The sequence below is a fragment of the Dendrobium catenatum genome, unplaced genomic scaffold, assembly GCF_001605985.2.
Source record: "Dendrobium catenatum unplaced genomic scaffold, ASM160598v2 fragScaff_scaffold_601, whole genome shotgun sequence".
Lineage (NCBI taxonomy): Eukaryota > Viridiplantae > Streptophyta > Magnoliopsida > Asparagales > Orchidaceae > Dendrobium > Dendrobium catenatum.
In genome coordinates this window covers 987,576-1,003,294 of record NW_021319063.1, presented here as the reverse complement: position 1 = coordinate 1,003,294, position 15,719 = coordinate 987,576, and the positions used below count along the sequence as shown (strand labels likewise).

At 35.5% G+C, this 15,719-nt stretch overlaps 2 protein-coding genes across 3 annotated transcripts; one reads left to right on the top strand and one right to left on the bottom strand.

The window, feature by feature from the left end:
• The first annotated feature begins 1,250 nt into the window (after nucleotides 1-1,250).
• Nucleotides 1,251-8,145, top strand: LOC114579650 (conserved oligomeric Golgi complex subunit 6-like). The gene is made up of 2 exons (XM_028694946.1): nucleotides 1,251-1,484; nucleotides 7,224-8,145. The coding sequence occupies exon 2, from the start codon at nucleotides 7,332-7,334 to the stop codon at nucleotides 7,740-7,742; it is 411 nt and encodes a 136-aa protein (XP_028550779.1). The 5' UTR covers nucleotides 1,251-1,484; nucleotides 7,224-7,331; the 3' UTR covers nucleotides 7,743-8,145.
• Nucleotides 8,146-10,184: 2,039 nt separating this feature from the next.
• On the bottom strand, nucleotides 10,185-12,344 carry LOC110116267. 2 transcript variants are annotated; one of them, XM_020849778.2, is made up of 3 exons: nucleotides 11,740-12,344; nucleotides 11,037-11,217; nucleotides 10,185-10,776 (listed from the first exon to the last, which is right to left on the bottom strand). In XM_020849778.2, exons 2-3 carry the CDS (start codon nucleotides 11,115-11,117, stop codon nucleotides 10,330-10,332), a joined length of 528 nt encoding a protein of 175 aa, XP_020705437.1. In that variant the 5' UTR covers nucleotides 11,118-11,217; nucleotides 11,740-12,344; the 3' UTR covers nucleotides 10,185-10,329. The 2 variants fall into 2 exon arrangements, with proteins under 2 accessions (XP_020705437.1, XP_020705436.1); XM_020849777.2 differs by having other exon boundaries at nucleotides 11,744-12,341.
• Between the last annotated feature and the right edge of the window lie 3,375 nt (nucleotides 12,345-15,719).

The window sequence follows — 15,719 nt, the reverse complement described above, 5'->3', positions numbered from 1 at the left end:
AATATATATATATATATATATATATATATATATATATATATATATTGGTTTGAAATAGTGAATGTAGTGTAAAGTTAAAAAATGGTGGTGACTGGTGGGGAATATTGTGGTGGCGGTGGCGGGAGTGGGTCGCTAGGGGTTGCGGTCGTCAACAGAGGTGGCAAGTGGTTGCCACCGTCGATGGTGGTGGCTGGTGGTAGCGATCGACGATGGTGGTGGTCGGTGGCGGCCTTCGATGATGGCGGTGGACGGTGGGGAGTGGTTGCAGTGGTTGCCGGTGGTGGATGGCGGCGGCGGGCGGGTGGCGACGGGCGGTCAAGCGAGCTTGCTTGTGGTGTAAACGGTTCTTGGTCAAAACGGGGTGAGTTTGATTTATTTCAAAAATGAACTATAAAATGATTTATATTACATTTTACTTTGCTACACTTTATATTCCAACCAAACAGCAAAATTTTTAAAAATCCTATATTTGGATTACTTTACACCACTTTGTATTACAACCAAACAGCCCCTTAATCCATCAATTTTCAAATTTTCATAAAGAATGAAATTCAACTCACCGATGGATTCATATTTGGATATTGAGTCGATAGTAATAAATTATTTACCCCATTTCAAATTTTTATAGAAGAGGTGAAACCTACGTTACAATCTGATCTATCCATTACATTGAGTCAGTATCTAAGACTGCGGTCTAGAAGACCCTGATAAGGATTATTCAAGGCTCGCAGGTAACAGAGAACCAAAGCAGTGGAGATCTGAACCAGCAGAAAACTGAACCAAAGTTGCAGCAAAACAATGAGCAACTGGAAATCAGAGAGATTAGAGAGCTAAGCTGAACAGAGGCACTGAATCACAGTTACCCGTTGTTAAGGAAACAAATTAGATGAGATCTGGAAAGGAACAAAGGGCTTGTTTATTTTGTAATTAGGAGTGCAGGTCTCACGTAAAACATCTGACTTTAAGGGTCTCAATTTCTGCCATATTCTTTTAAGAAGGTAGAATTATCTTCCAAGAATTAAGAATTCTGTAAAATAACCAAGGTAATAACAACCAAAAAACTCAAAAAGCTTCAGGGCCTTAAAATCTTTGCTATTAATTAATTAATGCCATAGTTTTACTTGATTGTTATGGAATTGAGATTTATACATTGACAGATGAGGCAGTCATTTTGCCTGGCCTTTTTTTTTTTTATAAAGAAAGTAGTTGTACTGCATATTGTTTTGATGAGCTTGCATTGTAATTTGTAATTGAGCAACAAAAATGCAAAGACTAAGTCATACCTTTGTTTCCTAAGCACTGAAGAACTTTCTAGTTGCCCTAATGGTTCATGCCTGCAGATATGTGAACTAGCAGCAGAGACTCAGAAATCTAAAGGAGCACTTTCAAGAAAGAGCAGAACAAATTCTGAAGTAGGCCCAAGCAACAGGGATTCTCTATCAGTTGATTCAATTTTGACCAAGAATGCATCCACGGTATCTCAGGTTAGTTACTCTGCATTATTGTTTGCATGATTTCTTTATGTTTATTGATAGTTAAATATTTTGTGTGTGAGCTATTGTCTGAATAATACAAAAGGGTACACAGGAAAATAAATAAACACACATAAGCAAATAATAAAATGCATGAAAATAAAATACATCGACTCAAAAATATAACGAATCGATCGTGGCCGTAGATTGGCGGCCATGTCGCTGGTAAACTTTCCATGATGATTTGATATCCTCATCAGACTTACTATTCTCAAATTATATATTTTCATCCATTTTCTTCAGCAACAGCTTATTAACCTTGCTTGATATTCACTAATAGCTTAAGGTTGGCAATGTAATTTGCTTGAACCTACTCATTGTAATTTTCTTAAATGATCTAACCATACTTTTTAAATTAGAGATAGCACATTTGATATGTTATTTAATGCGGCTCCGAAAATTCGTGGCCCGGCCTTTCTGCGGACCATTTCTTTATTTTTAGGCCGTCTAGTAGAGTTTTAATAATTAAGTTTCGAGGCAAATTTGCAGAAGGTAAATTGAGTTTTGAATAAGATATTACACAGAGATTTCATCATCATTTGCAAGGACTTTATGATCTGAGTTCATGTTTCTTATAGGCGCAAACCCCTATAGTTAATTACCCCTCCCGATAATGAGAGAGTACTTTTGATGAAGTTTAGTCGTTAAACAAATACATAGAGATACATGGTATATGGTGTATAGTAGCAGCATGAGTTTAGTTTTTTGAGACTTAATATTTAAAATTGAAAATTTCACCATCTTACACTTAAAGTGGTTGGTAGAGGAATGTATGATAAACCTGATCAAGATCCAATGGTTCCGTCATCCTGGGTCATCATGGTCCCTGGTCTACTTAATCAGAGGTTGTCCACTCAACCTGACTAAAGGATCTTTGTCGGCAGCCATGAGTTTTTTCGTCCAAGGGTACCTTGTAGACCTGGGGTGAATATTTTCTTAAGGGGACAAATCTGAATCCATCTTAGCTAGTAGAGGGTTTTGTGTCCTATCGATTATATTTTATTGATTCATATCTCAAGAAATTGAAACTATTAGGGAATATGCGAGCTCTGACCATGACCATAATTTGGTGGTGTTATTTGACGGCAAAACCACCTAGTTTAGAGGGTTCCGGTCATAACCATTTACTTGTGGTGTCATTTGACGGCGAAACAACCAGTTAGAGGACACATGTCACATCTTTACTGGCAAGAGACAGATTGAAAATAAATCCTAGTGATATTCCTGACCAGACATTCACTCTTTGTGAGCTAGAGTGATTTTTTAGATTTATCCATCTCGATAAACTATTGCTAAGTGTTGATGGATTTTTTGCTTTGAATGTTTAGGTGCTTTATTCCAATTTTAAATATTTAGTTTTGGTGACTTTTGAGTATCAAATTTTGGTGAGAGTTTAGGAGGCATTTTCGAATGTTTGGGGTCCTCTCCAGTTGAGATTTTCTATCAATACAATCATCATCGAGGTATTTATAGACAATTTTATTTTATTGGTTGAACTTGTCAACTCTGTTTACTTACCGACAGAGGATCAGGTTCATTGAAGGCTTTATGCCTTTGTTGTTTATTTTTTCTTGTAATAGACATTGAAGGCCTAATATGAATGTATAAAACAAACATCTTGGTCGGCGCCATGACCGTATATTTTTTTATCGGTTCGAGCCATGTCAACTCCTATCCATTCATGTAGAAGGATCAGGCTCGAACTTATGTTTATTTTTTTACCCGCGTAGTATCCTCAGACGTCACACATGTGCATACATCATGCTCATTGGGGCCCATGCGGATATATGTTTTTATATGCATTTTACGTGATGCATTTATATAATTGTAATACCCATGCAGTGGGTGTATGCGACACATCTGCATGTTATGCATTTATGTGAAGCGTTTGTGCATTGATTTATTGATGCATTTAGATGTTGTAAATTATTTATATTTGAGTCTTGCATGATATGTTGACACATTTAGATGTTGTAAATTATTTATATTTGAGTCTTGCATGATATGTTGACATGCAGTGTAGTGGCTTACTGCACTAACACAGTCTATAATATATTTTCATGATGTATATGTGTGCTAACGTAATGCACTGCCATAGCATGGCATATTTTGCACATTGAATAACATGCTTGCACGATGCATCCTGCACATTGTAGGTGTATGCATGTATGTGAATGTGTTAGCGTGCATTTTGATGCATGAGGCGGGGTGCTTTTGCAATATTCAGATATGGTCAGCTGTGCGAGTGACTGTTGCTGACGAGTGCGCATGATTTCACTTTAGCATTTACAAACACCTTCGGTCCGCTCGTATGAGTATTGCAAATCCGGTGGCGTGGCGTTGCACTATAATTATATGCCGCTTTATGCAGGTAGACTATTTTGCACTAACAAGTCTTTTACAATTATTTGTAGGTTATTGCATTTGTTGCGAATCCATCGCCTCTGCTTGTGGAGATTAGTGGATTTGTCTGGCATTGAGTAGTTGTAAATTGCAAGGGTATCGTAGCATTCGCTACTTGTTACTAATCATCACTCATAGGCACACCATTGTGCATACGACGAATCTCTCATCATTTCTAATAGGTATTCACATTCATTGTGTATTGTTTTGTGCATGTTTGCAAGAAGCTTTATCGTTTACAGGTGAGTTGACACATTCTCTCGCATATTGACTTTCAGTTGTTCATCGGAAACTGTTATATTTGCCTTTAAGTCGATCAGTGTTGCCTGTAGGAAAGCTGCCACACTGCTAATTTCCCCGTACACATTGGCTAGCAAGTTACCACCTTCACTATTTATTCACTTTCAACGTTCACAAGGCTCGCAACATATGCCTGCAAGCTAGCTATTGTCGGTCATACTCATAGTTTATTTTTTGTCGTCATTAATCAGCAGGCATGTGCATTTGTCTGTCAGCTTATATGTTGTATCCTTCGTATGTGATATTAGGTAAATCATCATGTCGTTATCCTTTGTAATTACCTACCAATGGGCTGTTGTTGCATATCAACCATCATCACTTAGAGGATCTTGGTGTTTATTTGTGGTTATTGTATGTCGCATTTAGCATTTTTGCGAGAGGCTTCGTTGTTTGCAAGGATTGTTGTATCTTCTTGCAGGACTTTCTGTGAACGCTACACATCGACAATCATCATTTGTAGGTAATTTACTTGCTAGGGATTTTGTACATTTGCATGCAATCAAACTATACATTCTTTTAATTTTCATTGCTTGCTGAGTTCAATGTGCTTATTTGTATGTTTGATATTGATTGCACAAATGTTATTGCATTCATCACACGTCTGTTTGTCCATTGCAATCATTTCAAATCACCCAATTGCATGAAACTTTATTATTGCTGGTGAGTGAGTTGTATTTGCAAGTTCTTTGTCCACCATAAGTTCCCTGTTCATTCATTTGTGTTTAATTATTTGCCATTTTGTGAATTATAGATTCATTTTATGCATTTATTCAAGTCTAATTCCCTGATGTGCAAGTTTAGTTCCTAGTATTTTTGACTTTTTGTTCGAGTCCAGGTCCTCTTTTAGTTGAAATTTCTACAACCTCCTGTCATCTCCCCCGTTTAGGGGAAATTTCGGGAGCTGGGCTTTCCCTACTACTCTACGAGCCGCGTAGGATAGGTGTCGAGTGACATCGTAGCTGTAGTCTTCAATCCTACCACTCTACAAGTGCGCGCATGAGTCTTTGAGGTACATGTGTAAAATACTTGCAATTTTTTTTGCAGGTATTGTAGCTCATACACGAGTACTTAATTTTGTCCTCATCATGGGAGCACTTAGAGGCCTACACGCCTCGCCTCAAGCTTCGCTCCGGGTTCCCTCCCACCACGCTACGAGAGCGTGTACGGTGGTCCCCCAACGCGCCACGAACATCGAAAGCGGGGTTTTGGACCATTATACTTGAGCGACATATATATATATATATATATTCTTTTTTTAATTCTTTATATTTACTTCTAGCAATAATAATAATACACAAAATTAATGGTAATGACTGATAACACAAATAGCAATAGTAACTAACATCAATAATGGAAGTAAAACGATTAAGGAAAAGCTTGCCTATCCGGATTTTTTCAGGGATTGAAATGGGCTTGTTGAGTTGGCTGGTTTGTTTTGGTAGTATAGTGATGGGCTACTATAAAAGTGTTGGCTGAATTGAAGAAGTGGTGAGTGGGCTGTTTGGTGAGTTCCTGAGTGGGCTTTTAGGCTTATATTGGGCTGTAGGAAACCTTGCTAGTGGAGGGAAAGTGTCTTGACTTAAGGGCTTTGGGAAGAGGCAACAACTAAAGTTTTCACGTGAGAAGTGCTGAGGGACCTATTCGACTGCTGTAGTAGAGGGAAGCGGACGGAGCCCAATCGGGTTGTGGCTGGAGATTCAGACTACCTGGAGTAGGGTATATAGGAGGTTGGAGGTGGCAAGTAGTGGGATTGGGATCGGACTGTTGGAAGTCTAGAGCTCGGCCAGGTGGAGTTGGAGGGATCGACTGCAGAGATTAGAGCAGAGTGTTCAGCTCGATTTGCAGCTAGGTTGGGTTATGGACATGGGAGACGGGAGGAGATCAGGTCTTGACGTCGGGGTTGGTTCGGCAAGGTAGATTGCTGTGAATCGAGGCTGGGAGAGGGTTGTTTGAATGGGCATCTGTATGGAGAAGAGGGAACGGCACAGGCGTGGGGTTAAAATTGTGGAAGTCTAGGTGGAGTTTGGGAGGTGAACATCGGGACGCTTGGAGCGGTCGAGGTCTTGTGATTCTAATAAAGGTATGGAAATACTTAGGAAATTAAGGAATTTCTTGGCTCACTAAAATTTTAAATATTATTTTGAAGACTAAAAAGATGTCAGATGAGTGGAGAATGAGTGTATTGATTTATATTTTTAAGAATAATGGTGACACACAATATTGTGTGAATTATAGAGGAATTAAGTTAATGTGTCATACTTAAAAACTTTGGGAGAGAGTTATGGAGCATAGGTTACGACGTGATACTAATGTTTCTTAAAATCAAATTGGATTCATGCCGGGTAGGTCTACTATGGAAGCTATACATTTATTGAGATGTTTGATGGAGAAGCATAGAGAGAATAAAAAGGTTTTTCATATGATATTTATTGATTTAAAGAAAGCATATGATAAAGTTCCAAGAGAAAGTGCTAGGGTATCTCTAGCGACAAGAAAATTGTTGAATGAGAAGTTGAGCATGACAAAAAAACGAGAATGTTAAAATGGATTTGTGTCAAATTTAAAAAAGATTAATTGTGAATAATTATACTAGAGGCATGGTTGGAGTAGTATTTAAGATAATAAATAATTAAAAACTGACCTATTTGGTTTGTCCATATGCAACAAATGATAAAAGATGCTCTTATTGGATGGATTGATAAGTTTAATGTCAAAGGATTATAAAGGAAAAAATGACAAACTTAACATAATACCGTTAAAACAGAATTTTAAAAAAAAAATTGCGAGGAAAGTTTCAGCAAGGCTCAGCCAACTCTCAACACAAAATCAGGAATGAATACATGATGATAATGCCAAGCCTTTTTTTTTCTCTCATCACTTCTTATGAATGTTGCATAATTTTCATCAAAATAATTATTAATCCTTCATTACATGCATTTTAGTCTGGTACTAACTCTCCCTTTCCTGGCTCCTGCTGCAAACCCAAAGAGTAACGAATCGTCATCCAAAATATACCTCATCAATTGTCTATCAGCGATTCAGCAGCCATTGATTAGCCATGAAGTTGCGTCCAAGTATATAGGCAATCTGCTTTCAATGATTGAAACTCATCTTCAAACTCTTGTAGAAAATGAAGTAGACTCCATTCTTAGAAGATGCGGCCTTTTGAGCAAGATCAACTACATTCAGAAGATATCATCTTCTAATGATCACAACATTGAAGCTGGGCCTTTAGCAGAAACAGAGGAAATGTCACCGCAGGTTCTTTCTGATTGCTTGAGAGCTTTCTTTGGGCTGGTGACTGGGACTGAAGGCGCCCTTCCAGAATATGAGCAGTTGCAGGTACCTCGGTTGCGTTCCGATGCTCGTGTTCGTGTCGCCGGGGCACTAGCAGCCGCTTATCAAGTCATTTATGGAGCTGTCGCCGACCCGAAAAATGGGTACTCTGATCCGAAGTCTTTGGTGAGGCATTCACCAGATCAGATTAGAACCATGTTGGAGATTTGAAATCTCATCTTGTGAGTTATATTGCTTTCCTGTGAAGACCATCTACCAGATGTGGTGTGTACAGCACTGGGAATTATTGGGTCCGGATAGCGTACACAACTTATCGTCCAGAGATCAATAAGATGCAGACACGTTATTCAATACTGCTCAGTACCGAGCTCGGTACTGAGCAATACTGAGCAGTACCGAGCAGTCCTGAGCTCGGTACTGCTCAGTACCAAATAGAGGGTGATGTGGCGCATTTTCATTAGGCTCTGGTCAGCTTACGCACTCCGAACCCAATAATTTCCCGTACAGCACATGGCTCAAACTATTCATTTTCTAAACTTTGTAATTATTTATTTCCAACAATGTGAAACTAGGTGCAACTCCAACATTAAAAAAAAGGAATTTATTTCTTTCATGCTGTTACTGCTATGGGGGTTATATGGCCGCTACTTTTGGACCAGAAAGCAAGCATTATTTCTGCTGCTGGAATTTGAGCCTCCAGAAATCTTAAGTATATAATTGCCTTCTGCTTTTGGAACAAAAAAGAGTGCGCTATATTTAAGTCTAGGTCTAGACTACCTAGATACATGTGCAGGCTGCTGCAGCTTATGCTGCCCCCAAGTGAAGCTATTATTCTGTGCGGATACTGTACGTTTCTCCCATCTGGTTTCGCGCTTGCAGTATATTTTTTTAGGCAACGTGGTGCATTTTTATTGGTCTCTGGACGAATCTAGACCCGCACGTAATAATTTTTCCTCCAAGTGATGCTAATCAGTTGAGATTTGGCTTGATAAATTTGAATGATAAGCTGAACTAAAGGGGCTAACAAGTCAAATTTTAGCTAACCTTGATATTTAATGAATCAAGTTTGAGCCAAGGGCTAGTAGGGTAAGCTTTAGGTTTCGTTTGGGACGGCTTTCTTGTTGCTTCTTAAAGCAACTTTCTAGTGCAAAAATTTTAATTATTGAACTAGAAAGCTGCTTTAAGAAGCAACAAGAAAGCCGTCCCAAACGAAGCCTTAATCTTTATCAATATGGGAGCCATATTGAATCAGTTTTGACTCATTTGTTGATAAGCCAATCTATTTAAAACATTAATATAAAATATAGTAGAACATAATTATTTTTTTGTAAAATTATTGAAAATTTAAAATATTTTCTTGTTTTAATTGTTTCTATATTATTTTTCTAATAATTTTCTATTTTTCATTGTTTTATTATAATAGTTCTTTGAATTATATTTTTTCTTTATGATAAATGAATTGAGTTACAAACATATTCAGACTATTTGAACTTATTTAAATAAATAAATTCAAGCTCAAATTAGAGGTAGCCAGCCAAACTCTTTAACATGAAAAATTATTGTGCAGTGTCTGGATGTGTCTGGAGGTCAATACAGACGTGTTGTGTCATTCAATGCATAGTGCATCAGGCGATGTGAAGCATCTAGATTGGCTTCTGAACGTGTTCGAATACCGCACAGAATAATCTCTCCCTGTACACAGCCTCCAAAGAAATATAAAATCGCACGAACATTACAGATTTTAATTATATTAGCATTGCAGAAATGCTGAAATACTTTGTTCTGAAATTTCCAATCATATGAATTGTCAATATCATGAGTTGATAATTATTGATGCTTCAATGAATTTTTTTTTTTTTTTTTTTGTACGTTAAATGGTTCATAAGCTGCTAATTTAAATTTTTTTTATTTAATTATTATCACTATTTTTATCTCCTTTTTTCTAATCCATTCATATTAATTTTTTTTTTCACGTGCTATTTTTTTTTTAAAAGCTCAAGTTATAGTTTTTTAACTACTTGTCTTATGCACAATTTAATTTTTCTTTCTTAATTCCCACTTTAGAAAAAAGATTTTAGGACTCAAAGATAGTAAAGCCAACTTAGGACGGTTGGTATAAAACCTAAAATAATAATAATGTTGATGGTTACCTAACAAAATTTGGCATGGTCTCAACCTTTGTTCCTTTGAATGAAATGTTTTTCATCCTTTTCTATACAAGTAATATTATAAAATTTTACTTCTATTTTTAAAGTTTTAATGTATAATGTGGCAACATGATCGCTTCGAAGATTTTATCCATTACTTAGTCTGTTGGTTGGGAACTTTGGCTGCTAATAAAGAGGTCTTGGGTTCATCAAGTCTTCTGTATGTGACGTGTGTGAGTTTGTCTTAATTGGCCTAAATGTCTAAAAAAAACTAATTATGTGGTCTTGATATAAATTTTAATCATAAACAAGATGTTGTAAGATTTTTCTTTAGACTTTTAAATTGTAAGTTCATAAACTCTGCATATGCAAGTAATGAATCGAAGACATTTTGATCGAACAACTAACAAATTAAGATGAGTTGCATAAATCTTTTTTGTTTTTAGGTTTTACAAGACGAGAAAACTTCTCTTGAAGAAAAAATAATGATTTTATTGTTGCTATGTAAGGAAAGAGGTGTTTTATAGCATGATAAATATGATAAGGTTGATTAGAACATTAAGAGAAAAAAAAAATCCATGAGTTGATGACCAATTATGCTAGGATTTAAGCTTGTTGAGATACTGGAAAGTCAGCAAGCTACAAGAGCTCTAACTCATGGTTAGGCTTAAACATGGAAGAAACCATGGCGGCTTTTGAAGCCTGTCTTGCCTCATCTCATGCTCATCATCAAAGCCATTGTTCATCTCTCTGTGTGAAGTCAAATACATCTCTGGCACCTTAGAGATTCCCCAGTCATGGCCTAATAATTTCAAACTTCCTGACTCAGCTGATGAAGAAGAAAAACTACCTGCAGAATCTGAAGTATTTGATTTCTCTTCTCTCTTCCTACTGCTGCTTCCAATTGCAAGACTCAGTTCTATTTCTCTTTCATCGTTGTATTGGATATAAGCTTCTGCTGGTAGTTCTAGATCGAGCATTCGACGAGGTGCTATTTCCATGTTTTTGGGAGTCCATTTATCTTTCTTGAGCTTGTTGATCTTCATTTCCTTCATCAACTGTTTCTGCACTCGATAAAGCCGATGGAGCTCATTCACCTGATACAGCCAAGAAATTTGCTTCTTAATTTCAAGGATAAGTGATTAACAAAAACATTTCTCTTTTTATAATTAAACATGTTGAGAAGTTGTTGGAAAGCTGGCCCATGAAACAGTTTCAAATTTTCATTCTAAAAACAGCTTTTTTAAAAGCAAATTTCTCCAGAAACAGCTCCACATACCAAAGTGCTTTGAGACAACTTTTTTACAGTAAAAAGCGCAATCAAACCTGCCCAAAGTCATCCAAAGTGAGAGCTTACCTGCTGCCTGAAGGTCTCTTCCTGCTCTATCATTGCTCTCTTCATCCTTTCCTTGTCATGATTCTTGAGAATTTTCTCCATTTCTGCTTCTCAGATTGCTCAAACTTATTGCTGCCGATGTCTGATATTCTCAAAAGCCTTCACTTTTCACCAATTTTCCAGATTTGGTTTCTTCTTAAGACTGTCAATGTAGATGACAATGAATCAGCAACTCATGAATACATTCCATGAGCTATGCTCATAAGCTCATTTTCATAACTAAATCCAAAAAAATAGTTCTAAAGATATTTTTTGGAAGAATGAGTGACAAAGCATAAATTTTATATTGATTGAATTCTGATAAAAACTTCAAAGATCTAAGCTGGCACCCACATTAAATAAGCTCTTGAATTCATAAGAAACTAAGGAGTTTAGCAACTTCTTGAATTTTTCAAACATACTTGGAAGAACTACATCTAGTTTCTAATATACAATAATTTTGATCGCATCTTCATGAGGCAATCTGTCAATATACACTATCGGAAGAACAGAAAAAATAAAAATAAAAAACAAAGGAGAAACAGACTTCAGATGCTACATATATTTTCTGCAGAAACTTTAGCTTCCTATGCCAAAAACAAGAGAGAATCTAAGAGAAAATCAAACTCACGCATCAGAAAAATGAAAAGAGAAGCTGGCAAAACCTGAGAGTACAGATCCTTACTTACATATGAGAGTTAATTATCAGCTGAGGCTCTTTGCAATAAGAATAAGCAGAAAGACAAACTTCAACAAAAAGCCAGCACTCAATAGCCTCTTCCTCTGCATGTCCCACACAATTAAGGCTTTCAGCTCTCTTAAATATAAACAAATAGCAATCCCCACACTCCAATCTGATGAAGCAATAAGGTGCTTTAAGATACTTTTCAAAGACCCTCAGAAGAATATTATTTTACTGTGATCTATAAGCATGACAAACCAAAGTCAGTTCCCCAGCCAATAAACTTCAAGTGTGAGAGCAGAAAGATGCTTCAGGACTTGCTAACAAATACAGTGTTGTCATGATTAAGGAGAACTGACTTATTATATGAAGTAAGTATTGAAAAATAATAGAGCACTAGCCATTAGAATCATCAAGGAGAGAGAGCTAAAGCTGCCATGGTAGGTCACATGTGCCATGGAATTAGTTAACTTATATAATTCTAGGTTTGGAGTAGTACAGGCTTTGCGTATGATCATTTGTAAAAAATGAGTTTGAAGCTGAGTTTTTTATTGGGGAATTGGTGATAAGGTTTGCAGTTGGTGTGTGTTAGGAAAGGTGAAAATTGCTCCTTAGTTGGGGATCGATCCAAAGTGGTTTTGTCTGCCCATCATTGCCAGATGCATTTGGATTCAGGCTTCCTTTGAGACGGTTTTCTTACTGCTTCTTAAAGCAGTTTTTTAGAACAAAAATTAATTTTTTGTACTTGAAAGCTGCTTTAAGAAGCAGAAAGAAAGCTGTCCCAAATGAAGCCTAAGGCTTTCTTTCTGTTTCTTAAAGCAATTTTTTAGTATAAAAATAAGAAAAATTTATATTAGAAAGCTGCTTTCAGAAGCAGAAAGAAGGTCGTAGCCTAAGACTTCATTTGAGTCAGCTTTCGTACTGCTTCTTAAAACGACTTTCTAGCATAAAATTTTCTAATTCAAGAAATTTTTATACTAGAAAGTTATTTTAGAAAACAACAAAAAAGCTGCTCAAAACGCAGCATAAGTTTTAGGCTTCCTTTGGGACAGCTTTCTTACTACTTTCTAAAGCAGCTTTTTAGTACAAAAACTTTTAGTTCAAAAAATTATTGTACTATAAAGCTTTTTAGAAAGCAATAAGAAAACTACTCTCAGTTAAAAGTGTTTTATACAACAAGAGTAACATCTATTATTGTTGGTGTTTAATAAGCGCCGTAAATGCGTTGAGCAAATATTGAACCACGCCGGTCGATTTTCCGCTGGTGTCTATGGGTTCCTACCACAACCTTCTATCATATTAGCTCCATTGTCAATTCCTTCACTATAACAAGTTATAGCTCAAATTTATTAGAGGATGTTAGGCACATTATATATGTAAAATTTGAGCTTAATTTTAATTAAGAAAATATCTCACCTTTGCCACTTCTGTGAAGGCATTATTGGAAGGAGTAAAGGACAAGCCTATCTTGTTTTCCATCGCCATCCCCATTTGGAAAGCCATGCTAGCTTTGTGGCCATTATTGGTTAGAGTAAAGGAGAAGCCTATCTTCTTCTCCATCGCCAATTTCATCTGAAAAACCATGGCTTCAAGTAGAAGCTAATTTTAGTGTTATTATTATTGCTACTATGCAATTTTTTTTAATAATAAGTACCTAAGTATAAATATCGAAATATGTTAGCACATTAGAACTCATTAAATAAAAATCCAATCACTCAAATTAAAAATTTTAAACTAAAAAGCTGCTTTAAGAAGTAGTAAGAATGCTGTCCCAAACGAAGCGCCTTCATTTGATATGATTTTCTTACTACTTTCTAAAGCAATTTTTTTAATGCAAAATTTGGTTAAACTATAAATTTTTTTACTAAAAACTGCTTTATAAAGCATTAAAAAAGCTGCCCCAAACGAAACATATATAAACTAAAAACTGCTTTATAAAGCATTAAAAAAGCCGCCCCAAATGAAACATAAATCTCATACTATATATATATATACCATTTTCTTTTTGAAAAAGTGTCAATATATAAAAAGTTTTGGAGAATTTACATATATACCTCTAATTGTCATATATTTATTTATCTATCATTTAAACTTATATATTTATTTATATAAACTTTCTAATTTATATTTCTTATTTAAAATGAAAAACACATTTTTCATGCATGGATATAAACAGTAAAGCTATTAATGGATAAGAATTTAATGGTATGAATGCAAATTCTCAAAAAAAATTTAATAGCATAAAATTTCTGACTTTATAAATTAATTTAAGCAATTGATAGGTGATCTCTATGGGCCTTCTATTGTTATAAGATTAAAGGGCAGTGCCCTCACTGTTTATATGAAGGCTAGTAAAAAATTCTAAGAGGAGTTCAGAGTTCAATGGGAAGGCATGAGTAAGAATGAATTGAAGGGTAGTGCGACAAAAAGAGATTGGGTACCTAGAAGTTCATGACTTCCTGATTTATGATTTTGGAAGGGGTGATCCCGATAGACTTATAATGATGATAGGCTTCTTCATTAGCCACTTCAGGGAAGCGAGGATCAACGAGACATGGGGAAGAACTTCATATGAGAGCCATTGAGCTCTTTCCACTAGCCATTGCAAATAGTAGAAACTTATAGAAGAACAAAGAAGGATTTAAATGATTGTAGTGAAGAAAAACCTTTTTTTCCTCCATTTAAATAAAAAGTGGCCATAACATATAGTACAATGTATGTCATTTAATTTGTCCAGTAGAAGATAAGATTAGAGAAGGTCGCCTTAGATGGTTTGGTCACATAAAACTACGGCCTTGCGATGACCCGTTTAGGAGAGTAGAGGTATTAGATTTGACTTATGTTAAGAAAGGTAGGGGTAGACCTAAAAAGACTTGGTTAGAAAATATTAAGAATGACCTTTCTTTATTAGATTTAAACGAGAATTTGACTTTTAATAAAACACAATGGAGAAAAAGGATTCATGTAGCCGACCCCACATAGTGGGATACAGGCTTGATGTTGTTGTATAATTATCACATTCTAATAAATCTAATTGTAAGAAAACTCTTTATTATAATAATAATAAAAAGTTTTAAAAAAAGGCCAAATAAAATAAAATTGTAAAAAAAAAGGGTCCTAACACAGCCTTAAAAAGATTAAAATTTTGGTGGCTATAAGACCCAATTATGCAATACTAATTAACTACTTAGTGATTGTTTTGATATCTCAGTCAACTTCAGTAGCTAATTGAAGTTGTTGAGCTGAAGTAACCATTTGATGTTGATGTGTTTGTCCTAACACTCTGACTCTTACGCTCAATTATTTATGAAAATAGTTCATTAATTAACAACTCTAATAAAGAAGCTCACTTCTGCGGCTTCTAAACTGTATTTAATACAGTACTTAATGACATTCACGTCAACATAAACAATACCCATTAGAAAATCCAAAGGCATCATTAGTAGCTGATTAAGGATAAGATAATAAGGTCAACAAGTAACTAAATGAGCATCTGGAACATGGTGGGGGCAATGGGTTATAATTAACTAAAAGGCAATTTGGGATTTTTTTATTTTTATTTTAGAAAAAATATATTTGATTTAGATGTTTAGCTCTCTTTTTTATTTTTAAATAAATGAAATTGTTTTAGAATAATAAAAATAACATGTATTATTTATTATTATTATTTTTAAGATCAATATCAGTTTAGGCATGCGACCACTAGCAAACAACACTGTCCTCAGCTACTTCTAGAGGTGTCAAAATGGGTTAATGGGTTGAATTAGAGTTCGGCACGAAATTGATCCATTTTGATTTTGGTAGAACCTACCAAACTCATTTAATAAATACAAAAAGAGTGGAATTGACGCCAACCCGATTTTAACTCGAATGATCTAAAACCGACTGATAACACATTTTGTTAATATTTTCTAATAGGTTATTTATTATAGATTTTATATTAATTGAGCAAAAATAAAAAGTGCATATATACAAATAAAAAA